The sequence below is a fragment of the Rhopalosiphum maidis genome, chromosome 4 (assembly GCF_003676215.2).
Source record: "Rhopalosiphum maidis isolate BTI-1 chromosome 4, ASM367621v3, whole genome shotgun sequence".
Lineage (NCBI taxonomy): Eukaryota > Metazoa > Arthropoda > Insecta > Hemiptera > Aphididae > Rhopalosiphum > Rhopalosiphum maidis.
Window position 1 is genome coordinate 18,730,466 of NC_040880.1, and position 17,677 is coordinate 18,748,142.

At 35.1% G+C, this 17,677-nt stretch overlaps 1 protein-coding gene across 2 annotated transcripts; it reads right to left on the minus strand.

Annotated features, from left to right (window-relative positions):
• Nucleotides 1–842: 842 nt before the first annotated feature.
• Nucleotides 843–16,624, minus strand: LOC113550349 (protein mesh). 2 transcript variants are annotated; one of them, XM_026952106.1, is made up of 17 exons: nucleotides 16,137–16,618; nucleotides 13,090–13,697; nucleotides 12,840–12,977; nucleotides 12,578–12,746; nucleotides 11,575–11,686; nucleotides 11,335–11,480; nucleotides 11,047–11,240; nucleotides 10,791–10,936; nucleotides 9,977–10,391; nucleotides 9,742–9,889; nucleotides 7,128–7,454; nucleotides 6,868–7,004; nucleotides 6,559–6,688; nucleotides 6,152–6,445; nucleotides 5,832–6,014; nucleotides 1,256–1,391; nucleotides 843–1,134 (listed from the first exon to the last, which is right to left on the minus strand). In XM_026952106.1, the coding sequence occupies exons 1-17, from the start codon at nucleotides 16,534–16,536 to the stop codon at nucleotides 984–986; spliced, it is 3,834 nt and encodes a 1,277-aa protein (XP_026807907.1). In that variant the 5' UTR covers nucleotides 16,537–16,618; the 3' UTR covers nucleotides 843–983. The 2 variants fall into 2 exon arrangements, with proteins under 2 accessions (XP_026807907.1, XP_026807906.1); XM_026952105.1 differs by lacking the exons at nucleotides 843–1,134; nucleotides 1,256–1,391 and adding an exon at nucleotides 1,442–4,194 and having other exon boundaries at nucleotides 16,137–16,624.
• Nucleotides 16,625–17,677: the final 1,053 nt, after the last annotated feature.

Below are 17,677 nucleotides of genomic sequence, written 5' to 3' on the forward strand. Positions count from 1 at the left end.
CCTTTCGACAATACTATTATGATATACGCTCGTTGTACACGATACGTCGCCTCGTTCTTGCCTCTCCACACGCGCGTCACGGACGGACCCCGCCCGACAGTCATTCGCGCAAAAATGTCACCATATTTGGACCACGCATAGCAATTACCTGGTTATAAAAGATGTTGTTTTGATGTCGTGTACACGAATTAGGTCCGGATGACTGGCGGACGCGTTGAACCATCCGGACAAAATTTCCCGTTTAGTATGGTAGCGTGTCGTTCCTACTATTACTACAGGTTGTGTTATTTTACGTATAGACTTATTTTTGCACAATCCTATTCAGAGTACCTAAATTCGAAATAACATTTTATTTTTATTATTTTTTTTTTTTAATCCAATCGACTGAAACGTAATGAACCGTGATCTCTACAGTATTTCGACGGTCGATCGACTATAGTATAATATACTATTATAGACATAGATTACTGGTTGGATTGAATATAAACGATAACAAAAACATTAACCTCGTGTAATTTTTTTTAATCAAAATACCTATAAAAAAACACCCTTTACGTAGTATGCGTACCTACTAACATTTATATATATATTATACCTATATCAAAAAAAAAAAACGACCTGACATTATTTCGGCCTATTATTATCATTACTATTATCATTGTGATCATCATCACGTTATTATTATTATTTTTTTTTCGACGCTTGTATACTTTTATTTGTATTATTATCATTATTGTGTATTTATAAATATGTTAAATATTTATTTTTCGTAAAACCGTGTATTTTTGTATTTATATTTTATGACCAACATATTATAATATTTTGAAATCGACATTATTATATTATATTATATTATATTATATTATATTATATATTTAAAAATTGTTGAAAAAAATTAAAAACTAATTATTACAAAGTGTAACAAAATTATTAATATATATGGACGTCACGAATTTTGAGAACTGAAAACCGCTTGCCGGTTGTCAGTTGATTTCCGTTTCCCTTTGATGACTTTCCTGTGCTATATTCGTCCTTTCGTCGTCCGGCTGCTGTTGCAGTTCTTCATCGCCGATTTGGTTAGGAGCGCCTTCTCGGGACTGTCGTGAGTGACGTCTCGACAAGCCTCGCAATCGACTAAGTGTCAACCGAGAAAAAAAATACGTTAATGGATTTTAAAAATATAGTCTCCTAAAATTGTTCCTCTATTCATCCATTAATGTCAGTTGGTAGGCATGGTGCTGTGGATGGTACTCACTTAATGGCTTGCGCCTTTTTAGTCTTGACAAACACTCGGTAACCGACGCATACCAGGATGAGGAACAGCGGTCCTAACAGGAGCAGCATGATTGGCACGATCGTCACCAGGGCTCTTGACGAAAACTCTTGATGACCTGTGCGCGAGCATGATGGACAGCGCGATTAAACAATATGTACACTCCTAATATTATTTGATTCCTAATTTGGGCATTACTAGAAGTAGTGCTGCACTACCCGGACAAAAAAAAAATAATTACTAACTCGCTGAATATTCTACGTGTAGCGATCGTTGAAAAACCGATTGTTTTTAATTTTTCCACATTGTTTGGCCTTATCGTAGCGTTGAGGAAAGAGTGTACAAAATGTAGTGTTATGATTATGAGATTTATATAGACTAAAATATGTTAAAAAATAAAATCAGTCAGCTGCTAATACAATTACAGTTTATTTGTAAATCTAACGAGACATTTTTGTATAGGAGTGTATGTTATTTGCCATAGTTTGTTCGTTTGTAACTTTAATATCTAACATTAACCCCGGTACCCAATTTATTTGTACTCAGAAGTCTATAAATATGATTAGTTGATGACTCACTGATTAATATCGCAATACGACTTTTTGTGACCACCTCTTTCATTACCGAGTCCAGGCATCTATCATGACAATATTACGATATTATGTACAATTAAAATCGTAAAATTACGATTGCACGGTATTCTTGTCCCAAAAAGGCTAGCGTAAGTGAGTAGCGGCTGTAGGATTGGTAAATTTCCTCGCATGTACCTAGCTACCAATAGAGATGATTTTATTTTTGGTTTTAAAATCACATTTGTTCGGCTCTGGTACCCGACCCGACGTCGTCAATTGTATAAAAAAGTACTGTACACTCGAAAATAAAATAATACACAGGGCATGTGAAATGAAAATGATTGCGATTTAATTAATAATACTTTGAAACTTAATCGTTAAATCTTACAAGGGCGTAATCGCAGTACAATTGTCATACAAAATTGATAATGTATTTACAATCGGTGTTTATAAACAATTAAATAAATATATTTGTTATATATACATACATATTATAGTAACGAAAATATTGAAAGCCGAATTTTCATTCCACATGATTGCCATCGCGGCGACGTTTATAAAAATTCTTATTCGACCAACTGTGGATTATCGATTTCGGTGCTATTGATCGCAGTCACTATTGGGGTTTTTGACTGAGCAGGACACGCTGTAGGATATTTTTGTTGTGTTTTGAAATTTAAAGAGGTTTTAAAATAAAAAATTTGAAAACAAATCAATTTAATAATTTGTTGTGCTTATTGTTAGAGTGATGAGAAGTGGTGGTTTGTCGATTATAAATACATCGAACCGTGGCCGGAGAGGAGTCTCGACGCGACGACATAAAACTATTGGGGTACGTTTCATTAAGTGTAATAACATCAAGGCTCATCACCCGAGTTTATTTATTCAGCCATTCGAGTGTACAAATACCGGAGTAAAATGTTTAAACAAACGTTTGGGCGTTCGTGGCCGATTTTATTCGGGTTGATCGTTGATATGATTAATACTTAATAGTATAGTATTGCAAAATAAACTTGATTTGAAAACTATTATTTAATATGTAATATGCACATACCTACGACGCGTTTTAAATGTATTTATTGTTCCTTGGAATATTATTTAATTCATAAAATGTTACTGATTGCGATACTGCTAAATTAATGGATGGAAGCATAAATGCATTAAAGTTTGAATGTGATGATGATGATATTTAGTAATTAATACCAATTGACTGTAAAATTATTCCAATCAATAGTTATTGTTAAACAATAACATTATGATGGTAAAAAATCCGAGTAACCGCGAAAAATACATACAAAATCAAAAATTAATCAATGAAATTCGTGAAGTAAAAAAAATGTTCGAGTTTCAGGTTAACGAGAAAGATTGAAAAATAAATCATTCGTGTTAGGTATATGGGTTTGGATATTGCTTTTTTTTTTAAAAAAAAAAAAAAAGATATTACGAGTTACGATTGAGGTATTAGGCCCTGAACAATAACGAACCACAGTCCGTCTTTACTTTAATATTTTAGTATAATTTTATATTTTGTGCACCCACGTGAATGAATCTCATAGATGATAGTATTATATTATTAATGTGTATCGCTCAAACGTATTATACTGTTCTATTATTTGGTTAATATTTTATATAGAGCCGCCGCCGCTTCATGTTTGGAATGAAATTTCGTCCTTTTACACACACACACATACATTAAAAAAAAAACCTATTTTTTTTTTCATTTTCAAAACGAGTCTTTGAATCTGGACGGCAAAATCTGTTTTTGGACCGCTACTGAAGGTCCAGCGGGCGACCTCCATCCAGCAGCCGCGTCTGGACCAGCCGGCGGCGGCGGCGGCGGCGGAGTCGGAAACGTCGGCGATCCAGGCACGTAAATGGCTGTCCTCTTGTCCACCTTGTCCAGCTGTCCCTCGTACTCAGCGTCCAGGTCCCAGACCTTGGTTTGGTCGAAGTCCACTTCCGGTTTTCCGGGCAGCGGCTCGTGCGTCCGGTACACGGCGTCGTACGACCGGCGCGGGTTCGTGGAACTGGGCACCGAACTGGCCGGACCCTCGTCGTCGGTGGACGATCCGCCGCCGCCGCCACTGTCGTTATCGTTTTCCTCGTTGTCGCGGCGGCGACCCTTATTCTTGGGCACCGCGCCAGCCGACGACAGGTCGACCGTGCTCAGGGCCAGCACCGAGTTGCGCCTCTTCGCTGCCCGCGCCGACTGGTACCGCAGGCTCAGCCGGCCGCTGCGCCGGTACACTTGCGACACAACGCAACAAATGCCTACCAGCAACGGTACTATGAGGCACGCAATCAGAGCGATCGTCGTCCACGCGCTCCGCGACTCGTACTCGATGTGACCTTTACACCACGTCATCACATCACTCTTATATTATTGTATTTTGTATAATATTATAAATTATAAATATCATAATATGTGGCATTTAATAGTTTTATATTATGTAATATTATGTCATCATACAACCAGTGGCGTATCATATAAGTTCAGCGAAGAGGTGTCGAACCCCTTACATATTATTATTGGACAGTAAAACCTCCCCTAACGTCATAGTCGAAAATAGTGGTGGAAGTGAGGATGAAGCAAATAAGGTCTGTATTGGATGCTAACCGAACTTTTCTGTTATTACAAGACCCCTAAAAAGCTGCTATAAATGCGTAAAACCTTCAATTTTTTTGTCGGGAAAGAGAATCTAGCAACAATTATTGGGTTCAACATAATAAATAAGGTGTCATAAATTATTACTTGTTAGAACTCCCAAAACTGATAATAATTTTACGTGAATAGCATAAACAATAGATAGGTAATTATAGGTATATACAAAAGTACGTGAATATTCATTAGGTATAGAAGTCAGAGGTGGATATAGAGAATTGGAGACCCTTTATCATTTTTAAAATACGTCAAATAATTTATTAAAACAATCATTTTAATACGAGTAACCTGAAAGTACGAAATAATAAAATAATTTTAGGAATTCCGTAGTTCACCTTTTGAAAATTTAAATCGATCTACTATAACCTTTTTTCTGTGTGAGAATGAAAGTATATATACTTTATTAAATTTTCAAAGCAGTTATAAAATATTTCATCACTCGCTTAATTTATATTTTGCAATTTCACAAATTTAATTTTGCATACTATTTGATATCGTTAGAAAATTATATTATGGTTTGTGGAAAATTTATGAAAAATTCCGAAAACATTATTATACAGATTAACAGTTTAAAGTTTTACTGATTAAGAAATCTATGTCACCCAGTTATAACTACTTTTTTGTAAGTGATTAAATTACATTTTTGCTGCAAAAGTATAATTTTCCAGCCAACACAATAGACAGGAGTAATAATTTTAAGTGTCCAATGTAATTACGTATTAAATGTATAGACTATAGACTGTACAAAGAAAAGCTGATGTAAAAAGACGTGTTGTGATTTTGTAAATAAAAAAACACCCAAACATCACAAGCGATTTCAAAGAATCAAAGACACCACTCACATCATACCACTCATTTTTCAACAAATAACGAAAAATAATGGATTTGAATGTTACTATAGTAGCGACTAGCGAGTATTGAAAAAACTATTGTTATTATTATTTTTAACGAACAAAAATGAACACACCGAGTAAAAATATTATTAGAAAATAGACGATGTATGTTTTTGTATAAATTCTGAATATTGTCCGGGTTGTGGCTTCACTAACATTATTATTATTATTATTATTTAGATCAGATAAAAATTAGATAGGTACACTAATGAAAATAATCGTACGGATTTAAAATGCTCATGTGTAGGCAAACATTTTGTCAAATAGATGGCGTAGGATAAACGTAAAAATTTTTCGATTTTTGAATTTTGAAATCAGAGTTCCCTACATCATAGTTAATACCATAACATACGTTCGATTATTTTTAACTTGAAATTCGACCGTCATTACATTTTTATCACATATTTAAAACGTCGATAGTTGGCACTTACGTAAGCATTCCGTGTACCCGTATTCCGGTATGTCCCATTTACCGTCGGACGAACAAGATCTTCTTTGGTCGCCAATCAACACAAATTCCTGATTACACTCGAATGTCACCTTGGTGTTGGGTACAAACAGAAAGTTACTTTTTCGTCCGAAACGTGGCGTTTCCAAAACTCCGCACGATATAACTACAACAGTAACATATACAATAGTAACAAAATATTGTATTATACGAACGGACTATCGCCGCATCACAAATAACATAGGTGTATATAATACTCGAACATATGCGTGACCTTAAAATATGATTTACTCTTGTATTTACCTCTCTGTTTACTCATTTTTTTCGTGTTGACATATCCGTCTTGATATTGTAACGTATAAAACGCCAAATCCCTATTAAGACTAACCGCATAATCGTATTTACATTGATACGAGTCACCACAAAGCTCGTTGGCTTTTTGTATGTCGGAAGATCGGTTGGCGGGTATAATGAGTTCCGGAGTGGACTCAAAAACAGGTTCAAACGTTCGGTTTGCATAATAACTGGCCGTCCGGCCGTATTCACGAAAGAATAAAGCGCCACCTTTGTTCTTTTCGTCTCTGTCTTCTAAAATCCCTGTGAGAAAAAAAAAATATAATATTATTATCATGTTGTAATAAAACAATAAACAAAAGAAATACATTATACATTTGTGTATAATAGTCGTTATACACTCGTTCATTACTCACAATTAGAAGCGTATTGCTTGTGTACTGATTCGAAATCGTACGTATTAGGTTGTACTATTGAACTATCGGGTAGAGTGAAATCGTCGGACTGATCAAAACTCCAATTGCCAAACAATCCTCTGGTTTTATTCTATATGTAAAAAAAAATTAAAAAAATAAACATATGCCTTCTATATAGGTATATATAAGTATATATAAGGTAGTTATAGGTAACTCGGAACGGCTATAATCAATAGGAAACAGGCGAGAATCGCTATAAAGGGAAATAATATAGTAATATAGTATAGTAGTATAGTTTTTAATATTTACGATAAACTGCCAGGGCAAATACACCCGAGTAGTCATGAATCCTTTGTTTTCCAACACTTCTAACCCGGCGCCAGATTGAAACATAACTACGATTTCGGACTGGTTTAAAACGTAAGAAGGCGCGTAAACGGTCACACCTGAAACGAATTCGAAAGTCATAAATATATAACGCCTTAAATTATCACTTTTCCATCGTGTCCGACAACACCGACAATACAATAATGATAAATGATAATAATGATAATATATTCCTAGTTTACCGTGAAAGTGTTGCACCTTCAACGCCGGTCTGTCGAAGTACACTCGTTTACCGTCGGCAAAAACGTCCAACCTGTACCTCCACTGGGCCACTTGGGGCCGTAACCGGACTTCGATCACGGTGGATGTGTTGTCGCGGGAGACAACGGATGTCAGCGTGGTGGCCCTTACCGGGCCATAAATATTGTCCGGCAACTGTTCGAATCTGCCTTGCACATCGAATTTGAACTTTTCCGAATCCACGTGAACCAACACGAACTCGCCTTTTCCGTTGAAAGTGTACTCCAGATCGTCGAAAGTAATCACGTGAGGATCGCCAAAGACGGTAGCTATACACATTTGCGTGATCGCGCGATTAGCATAGTATTATAACAGCGGTGTAATTAAATAATCCATGTAATTATAATATAACAAATACATGCTATCAAACACGATGATTTCGGGGCAGTTTTAAAATTTAATTAAAAATTATGAAAAACCGTGTCTTACCAATAATTAATTTTACAAATTTACAGCAAACAAAACTTACTTTATGTCTTGATAAGTTCTAGAATACATCAAAATTAAATATCTTATATTATAAAACACAAATCCTTGTTTCTTTTTATACTATTAATATTATTTTTCTAACCTTGTCCAAAGCTTAACACTACATAATAGGACTTATAGGGTAACTTTGAGAAATTATTGTTATACTAAATGCAATTTTTCGCCTCTGAGATTTTCGTGATGTACCTAATTATATTACCAAATAGAAAACGTACTTGTCTGAAATGCAGAACTTTCAAGTATTTTTTTATTTCGCTAAAAAAATATTTGAACGTGGATGATAATTAATACAATTAAAGCGTGATAACAGTACGCGCAGTTAACACCTTTAATTTACAGATCATTACGTGGCACCGATAGGTATGCTGAGCGCGTACACCATACAACTTACCTATACAATAAACTGTACGCTTTGCGATTGGGAAATGTACTATAATCGAATTTGTTTTATTTTGGTGTCGATTTGTTACTGTCTTCGGATGAATAATTAGATTTTATTTGTTGTGTTTTATGATTTATTCTCCGATTTCCGGCAAGCAATAGCACCGATTAGGTATTTTTATTGCAATTAACAAAATAATATATTACAACAATGTATGGCCTCACTACAACATTATATGTATATTATAATATTAATTGTTAGGTAATGCGTTTTCATATGATATTTTCGTAATATAATATAGAAAAGGAGTGCCCCAATTTAATAGACTTGAGATCGACCTTGAGTTTTTCTAGGCTGTTGTAATCGACCGAAAAAAAAAGGTTTTCAGTAAACAAAAAAAGAATAAAAAATAACAAATGAAAAATAAAAAGAATTTTTTTTTATAATAATGTAATATTATTTGATTTTTTATATTTTTTATAAAATAACACATACGACATACGTGTTATACTTTTTTTATTTCTTTAATTTAGAATATTATTAAGTAATAATAACGTTTAATTTCATAGTTTTGCGTAACACATATTTGAAGATCTTTGATTACAAATTCTTACCTTCAACTTATTATTATTTATTCTCTGAAAAAAATTCAAGAAAATACGAAAGAGTATCGCGAACTCTCAGTAGCGATCGACCAACCCCAGTATGGAGTACTGCGTTCAGTGAGATTTGAGTGTATGGGGTAAGTTTAACTGTTTAAATGCGGAAAAAACACAGTGGATGTTTCGACGTGGTAATGTGGTGCTGTTTGTACATACAATTATCCTATACGTAGTACGACTCAGAGCTTGCGTTAATGTGCAGTTGTGCATAAAATGTGCAGTTCATAAAAAATATTATGTTTTGAATTTTTAATAATTAATTCTATATGTCTACGAGCTCATAACATAGATATCATTTGACATTATTTTGTTTTTCAAATTAATTAGAAATTATGATTGAAACATTGATAATTTATCTATGAATATCAAGAGATTAAATCTACTACGGTCTTTAAGATAAACCGTGGTCATGACCGTTGCGTTATGCCACCAAATATTGTGATTGTGCTCAAATTAATAACCATCTCCAATTAGAAAATATTGTCTGTTGTCATAAAAAACATTTAAAAATTAGATTAATATTAATTGTTGTTAATCAAAATATAATTTAAGAAATGTTGTTGTTTATACTTTAAACTGACAATATTTAATATTTATGAATTTATGATATATAGTATGTGTTATGTGTTATACGCGAGCGAAACGTGCATCAAATTTTTTCACTTCTGAAAAACAAACAGAGTGTGCAGCTTTAATATTTTTTTTAGCGCAAGCTCTGGTACGACGCGACTGTGAAAAATGTCATAAGAAATTTATGTGGACGGGTGTAGACATTCGGGCTTGTTGAAATCGGTGAAAATCAGACTCTGAATTGCTACGTAAACAATATAGTAATTAATTGTAAAACGGGAGTTAGTGGACCTCTCTGGTGGGCGGTGGTAAAGGCATACAACTGTAATAAAGAAATTGGTTACAGACACAGTGCTAAGTGCAATCGATACGGACTTCCGACAATATCATTATAAATATATTATAGTTTCTGCCCCTAATCGCGGTGGTTTTCGCCCGTTTTCACATACGTACCCACGTAAGGCGATTGGTAGGCGACGCAATCCTGAGACGGACGTCGTTCAAAACGGTAAGTCTCGCAACCGACCGCCTGCTCTTCCTGCCACATGCAACACGGGAAAAACGGGCTCATGTCGTGGAACCACTGGGACAGCGTGGGTACCTGGAAATGCGTATATTACGTATCTCAGAAAAATCGTCGGCCGGTCGCGCGCCTTTTCCTTTCGCCGTCCGCCGGGCACACACTCACCTTGTTGGCCTCGGTCCACGGCAAAAATCCCAAGTTGTGCGATCTCCGCGGCCTCGAGCCCCACTGCTGGTCGTAAGACAACATCAGGTAATTGTTTTTGTCGTAGCAACACTGCTGTTCCGAGCCCTCCATGCTCGGCGCCCCCGTCGTCACGCAGTGCACCGCGCCCTTGTTGTACAGGCACTGCGGGTTGGCGTCCCGGTCGCAGTCGGCGTCCGGCAAGAACCGTCCGCGGTCGACGAGCGCGTGTTCCAGCGTGCACGGGCACTGGAATATCTCGGCCGCGAAGTTTTTCAGATACCTGTCGTTCTTGATCCAATTGTCGCACAGCCGCTCGGGCCACGAGGGACCGTGCCACCGTTCCCACTGAGGCGCGAAATACCACCCGAGAGGTACGGGCTTGCTCCAGAGTATCCTGCGGGACACGAATGTATAACAACAGCTGCAGACAAACACGCCGACGGCCGAGTGTCCGGGGTCATACAGATTACACCGAGAGGAAAACCGTGACTTTGAAAAGCTCGGATTGTAAGTCGACTTAACGGACGGAGTTCGCCCGCGAAATGGCCGCCAAAAATCGACTTTGCGCCGTTAAATTTGTCTCGTTTCGCGGAACTATATTACAATTACTATTACGAATTAAGCTCGTCGACTTACAATATCGACCCGGTGTAATTTGGACAAGGGGTTCGGGGTGTAACCGAACACATCACGTGTAACATTTTGGGGGAAAACCGGTTTAAACTATAATTTATACAAGTATTATCATATAGTGCTGTATAGGTGTATATTAATATAATATAAAGACGATTACGGAGAAATCGAAATGCCGGAGTACAACGTCGGATTGGACAGTTTTATTTGTAAGAATCCAAACGTCAGATCTAAGTTCATGGTGTTGTCGCGGTCTTCGAAAACAGCCGGGTTTATGATGTATTCGCCAGAATTGGGAATGTTTTTCTGCGCAGACACAACACAATATGGCATATTACATACAGGTAGTTGCGGTTAATACAACAATATGATAACCTATGTGTGTCGGATAAACACTATATTTAACAATCGTTTACCGCTATGACGTCGACGAATACGAGTTCAGGTGCGATCGTCACTTCTCTATAACCGTAAAGCGATATCTGTATCTGTGCGTCGAAATTCGTAGTAAGGTTCTGTTTTTCCCAGGTAATTTTTATTTCTTTAGGCTTTCGTTCTCGTATTGCCGAGTCTTGGAACCGAATACGTTCGGTAGCTGTGGCTGGTGTCTCTGCGGGAAAACATGAAAAACAAAAAACAAAACGCAGTGTAAGCAAAACTCAATATAACACAAAACCAAGAACTGTTCGCCGACATCGTCGTACCCACAAAGTATTTTCCTTTCCAGTTGTATTTTTCGTCACCGATCGCCACGTCGAATATAACATAACCTTCGGCCATCAAAAACGGCTGAATGCAAACCGCACGGTTTCTGTTCACCACGGTGCCGACAACTTCTTCCGTGTCAAATCTACAGTAACGCGCGTACGTATGAATCATATTTCACTCGGACTGTATGCCATTGTTTTAAACCAAATCGATAAAATGTAAAATGTGTTACTTACTTGCACCGTACTTTGTCTCCGGGCTCGAAACACGGTCCGGTGATGTTGACGACAGTGCCGCCCAACATGTTGCCACTTTCCGGTGCGAAAACCAATGGTAAGTTCGTACCAGCTACACGTCGAAAAGTATATAACATATCATATTTTTAAATGTTTAAATTACTAGACCTAATACAGCGGTCGTCAAGTATTTGCATAATATTTTAGACATACAACACATTTCTGTAGATTTTGAGCGGACGATGAATATATTATAATTTTACAATTACTTTAGTACACGTTTTTATAGTAGAAATATTGCTTTGATTTTCAACTCCTATATCTTTTCTAGTTAGAAAGTTGGAATCTTGAGAGATAAAAATTTAAAGTTCCCTGTACTTTTCAAAATGATCGGGGAAAAAAATTGTTTGTGGAATTTTTACACAAAACTATAGTTTTTGACAAAACCAAAAAACGAATTAACGTATATATCATATATACTATATAGATACTTGAAATTTTCACCGAAAATTTATGTTCATTAGAATTTTTTATAAACGGTATTATTTAAAAATCATTTTTGTATTGATAAGAATTGCTCCCCCGGCATAAGTTTTCCTTATAGGGGGGGGGGGTTCTGCAATCGAATTTATACTAAATTGTATACATTCATATGTATCACTTTGTTTATTTTGAAAATATATATTATTATTACTTTAAGCTATTAATTATTGTAACCATCTGATATTTAACTTATTTTAAAGTTTTTTTTTCTATAAATATTGATGAAAAAAACGTTCTCTCAAAATAATTGAACACAAGATTTTTCATAAATTTTTATTACAGCTAAGGTATTTAAAAATATTGAAGATATAATGGAATTATACTGAGCGAGTATGTTTGTGGAATCGTCCTGTATAAATTAACATTTATGTTTTTAGTCGAAAAGTATTTACTTTTAACCAAAATAGTAGGTAGTCTATAATTGTATTTTCAAAGTAATATTTACAACTGATTTACTGACCGATGTCTTTGTTACACGTTCCTAACATTATGTTTTCGTCGATTCTGAATATGTGTCGACCCGGAAAATTATTGGCCCAACCACGACCCACTAAGTCTCTAATGGTCGATCTTTGCGAGTAGGGATAATACTCGAAACTCCTAGTCCCGTTCCCAGCGTTGAATCCCACCTAAAGCATAATAATAATGTAATATTATTTCGACGCGTTCGGCACGGTATTATGTACACAAAAACATTCAAACAGATTTTTCAATTAACTCACAAAAGCCGGTACTCCCCCTTCGCCGCCAGTCGTATCGCCTCCGGCTTCCGTATGACTAGTCCATTGCATGTCTGCGTAATTGAATATGGCATAAGTGAATACTTCGTCGGTCGCTAAGACCATTTGAAACGTATTAGTCTGAAATGAAATATAAAAATTGCATTGTCTTGCGTCGGCGTTTATAAGACTGCGAAGTATAGGTAGGTATACTCAATACAAAATGCAACTATATCGCGTTGCTCGTGTTTACCCTGTAAAGGGAATTGTCAATTCCTCCGGCAAATGACATGTTTTTCCACGTAATAATAGCCGAATGTTTGGGAACAAACGAGTCCGCGCCGACTACGCCTTCCCGGATGTCCCACATTAATCTTTCTCTCATTTCCACTCCGAATTGATCTGTTCGCGCTTGTAAATCCCTCTCCAGGCGGAAATAAACTCCGGGCTTGCGTCGGTCGACGTCATCAGTTCTCAGCGAACCGATTCGACACTTGCTGAAGAATATACCGATGAAAGACGGATCGTTTTTTTTCGGCCACTCTTTAATTGGAAATGACAGCGGGTAGCGGTAGTGTTTTGGTGGATCGCTGAATTCCAAATAACCGTTCATCGACACCCGAGTGTAATTGAATCTAAAACCGAAGAACGGCAATTGAAAATTAAAATTTTTGTGAATCTGTGGCATAGATCCGTGTATGTCGGTTTGATAGTCTCCTTGATCATTGTCGCCGCCTCTATCGAAATACCAGTACATAAACTCTTCGCGGATTTCCGCCAATCTCTCTTCGGTCAAAACGTACGGAGCTGAACCAGCTTGTAATCTTAGGGTGGGAGGTGCATATCTGGAAGCGAAACTATCTGTAATATAAAATTAAGACTTAAAAATGTTATTATGTGTACATTACACATAACAATACGTGTGCATTTAAGTACTATAGGAAGTACATAAAATCGATTTTTCATAATAAAATATCAGTAACTATAGTTTAATAGTTAAAATGGGAGTTCTATTTTTTATTTTCTATACTTATATGTCATTATATCAAATGAAATTGTTTTTGTAATATGCCAAAGCGGCTATGAATTCAAATAATAATAAATCATACTAGTTTTGATATTTTCTTCATACCGACATTATACTTAAAAAAGTTAAACTATTCTAACTATAAAAAGTATATAACAGGGGTGGCCAAATTGCGGCTTTCTTCATCGACGTATGCGGCTCGCGGTCTCATTTACAAAAACCAAAATTTTAATTTTTTTTTGCATACGTGTATAAAAATAAAAAAATGTTTTTATTATTATTATTTTATAATTTCATATTTCGTAATTTGATATGTTTATCGGATGTTAGCTATCTTTGTTATTTTTGTGGTATAAAAGTACAGATTAGATATAATTTGGCTCTTGATATAATTGCATTAATATACGTGGCTCGCGTACATAGTCATGTTGGCCACCCCTGGTATATAAGTATGTAACAGTTTTACTTAAAATGTAAATGTAATATAATTTTCAATACTTAGCAGATGATGAGAATATTATTAATCGTATAAGCGATAAAAAAAAATATGAGTTTATAATATTTTATCAGCTAATAAAAATAGTTAATCAATATACATATACATAGCAGATAGGTGGTAAATAGTCTATGAAAATTTGAATCATAGATACGTTTTTAGATATAATAATACAAAAGTAAATACACTGAAACGCGTATAAGTACAACCAATACGGCAATATAATATTATGTTTTATGATTTTGTCACTGTGTAAATAAACTACAACAGGAAGCGGTTTGAATATAAATCTGTTAGGTATGTATTAAGTTATTGTTTTCAGTGATGGAATTTGTAATAGGTATAGTTACATCACACTCATAGTCTTTTCAAGCGGTGAGCTTACACTAGAGATAAACATAAACATAACTATAATATGACACACCGTATACTCCATGTAAATAATATAAAATCCAATTACATATATAACACAATATAATATCAATATTACCTAACTGATATTAATTCATTTCTGGAACTATTATTGTATAGGTATTATATTATTATTTTGTCGGTGTAAATTTAAAATATTATGTTAAACAAAAATACGGGAATTTTTTAATTGAATTATTTAAATATATTCTTAATGTACACACAAGTTGAGAATATGTAAAATCTACAAACGGCATACTAATACAAAACTAGTAACAATTTACAAATGTATTTACACCAATTGTTAGGACGTTGCGCAACCTACACACGGCCCTCCCTGCACGGCTTGCACGCGCGTTAATTATATTCAGCTCTCAAGTCTGCGATTGTACTCTTTTTAATGCAATACCTATTATATATTTATATCCATATAGCATTCCACTTTCGACTCATCAAATTACATTGTAATTTCCATAACGACCATAACAAATATCGAAATACTCTAAATTTTAAAGTCTAAAGTAAACATACATCGCCTAATCTAAATATGAATTTTCGATTTTAATTACAGTTATACTGCTATAATATATACCTAATATTATACAAAGACGATATTATACTATGTTTATTACCACCGTAAAAATACTACACACAATTCATATCGGTCGATAAGTAGGTTGTAGGTATCACTATAGTCTGACAATGTATTATACTTAAGAGGTTCCTATATAGGTATTTTTATTTGTCCAACAAAAATGGCGACAGCAACATTTTGGGTTGGGATACATCATCGAGAGGGGAAAGGCCCTATACTCTCTCTTCTGCTTACATTTTAAATTGTTTGACTTAAGCGGGTTAAATGTCTAATTAAATATCAAATATAAAACTTTGATAAAAAAACGTGTTTCAGATTAAAGTCTTGTATTGAAAATATGTTTTTATTACAATAGCTATAAATGAATTTGTTTAAATGTTTGCATAAGAGCTATAAGAATCACGGTATTATTGTATAACTATAACTAATTGGAATTTATATTATAGAAAATTGAATAAAAATAAATACGTTTTGTCCCATTGGTCATTATAATGACTTACGTACCTATCAATCAATTAATCTATGTAACACCTGTTTTAGCCTCCTTTTATCATTCGACTAATAATTTATTTATCAAATAATATTAATATTATATCGATAAGAAGGCATTTTTTTTAATATTTTGAACCAGAGATTTCCTCTCTGTGCCTACCTAGTACCTAAATAATAATATAACTGTACTCTATATAAACTGGATTAAAATAATATGTATTACATTTATATTTTATACACATACATTGTAGAAAAAGTAAAATGATCTCTGTTACTTACTGTAATTCTGTCTTTCCTGAAACATGGTTGGGTTTTGATTAAAATTCGGATTTCGCTGTTGCTGTTGTAATCGCTGTTGCTGTAGCCGCTGAGATTGTTGCTGTTGTTGTAACCGCTGTTGTTGTTGTTGTTGTAGTAGTAGTTGCTGCTGCTGCTGCTGTTGTAATCTCTGTTGTTGTTGTTGTTGTTGCTGCTGCTGTGCCTGTCGTTGGGCGTCTTGAAAATTGTACAACGGACGGCTGAACTGTTGATCGATGATGTCCTGCGGCCTTTGCTGTGCCTGTTGCCAATACGCCTGAGCATTTTGACCGTAAGGATCGTTAAAGTCGTTTTGAGTGACCACCGGATAAGCGTATAGTGCTAAGCACGCAACCAAATAATAACAACGATTATTCGCCATTCGGTGTATGTAGCTGATATAGGTATGCGACCGCAATTTACAAAAGCTGTCGGACGTATGCTAAAATAAAAAACGTCATTTCAAACATGTATCTCAAGCCATACGCACGAACAGATAAGATTTGGAGAAAACAAATATGGGTGTAGGTTTATGCGTACTGTGGGTTCGAACCACTCGAGAAAAGTTTATCTAATCAATGCATTCGTATTTTCAAACTGCTATACATTACTCATGGTTTGTATATTAAATACTATACAGTGATGAAATATTTGGACAAATATAATTTAACACGTTATTTAAAAAACGATGAGCGCTCTACCTAATGTCATACCACGAGGATTTACTATTTTTAAGTGATGTGATGGGATCGTATAATAGGGTGTGTTATTACTTTATTAATTATTATTTTGGTATGTAAACACTGGATTGTAGATAAATCAATACAAAGTACCTATCTAATTATAAATAGGTATCTATAAATTATTCGAGCGACATCGGGTAGGTACAAGGCTGTAATCGAAAAAAAATTCGGGATGAGGGTGGGGGATCCAACATTTTTATAAATGCTGAAAATTTATAGTCAATAAAACTATATTCACCACTAAAATATTTCTACTTTTAAAAGTTTCGGGGGGGGGGGGGGGTACACTTACCATTACTACCGTTTCTCAATAATGTTGAAAATTCATTTAATTATCATCAATAAGTACCTACACATAAATATATAAGACTGTATTTTTTTTGTTTTGAAGATTTATTATTCATTGTCATTTTTTTATAAAATGGAGAAAACCATAAGAATACAATAGTAGTGCTTATTGATAAATATACAAATATATCTAGGACGAAAAATCAAAACAGTAAAAAATAATGAACCAGCCAGTGCTCCGAACTTAAGGGTCTAAGAGTTTATAATACAGCTACTACGAAAGGACCCTTTTTTTAGTACTCGGCCGGGGGCCTGAAGGTAAAGAGTAAAGACTGCCAGGCAGCTAGGCAGCCTAGTTTGCCTAGGTGGAAGTTCGACACTGACACTAACGCGAGTATTCGATTATAATGAATAGTGAATTATTATGCTGGATTAAAAATTAACTAATGCAATAATAAATATTATAAAAATAAGTAATAACTCGTAATTAAT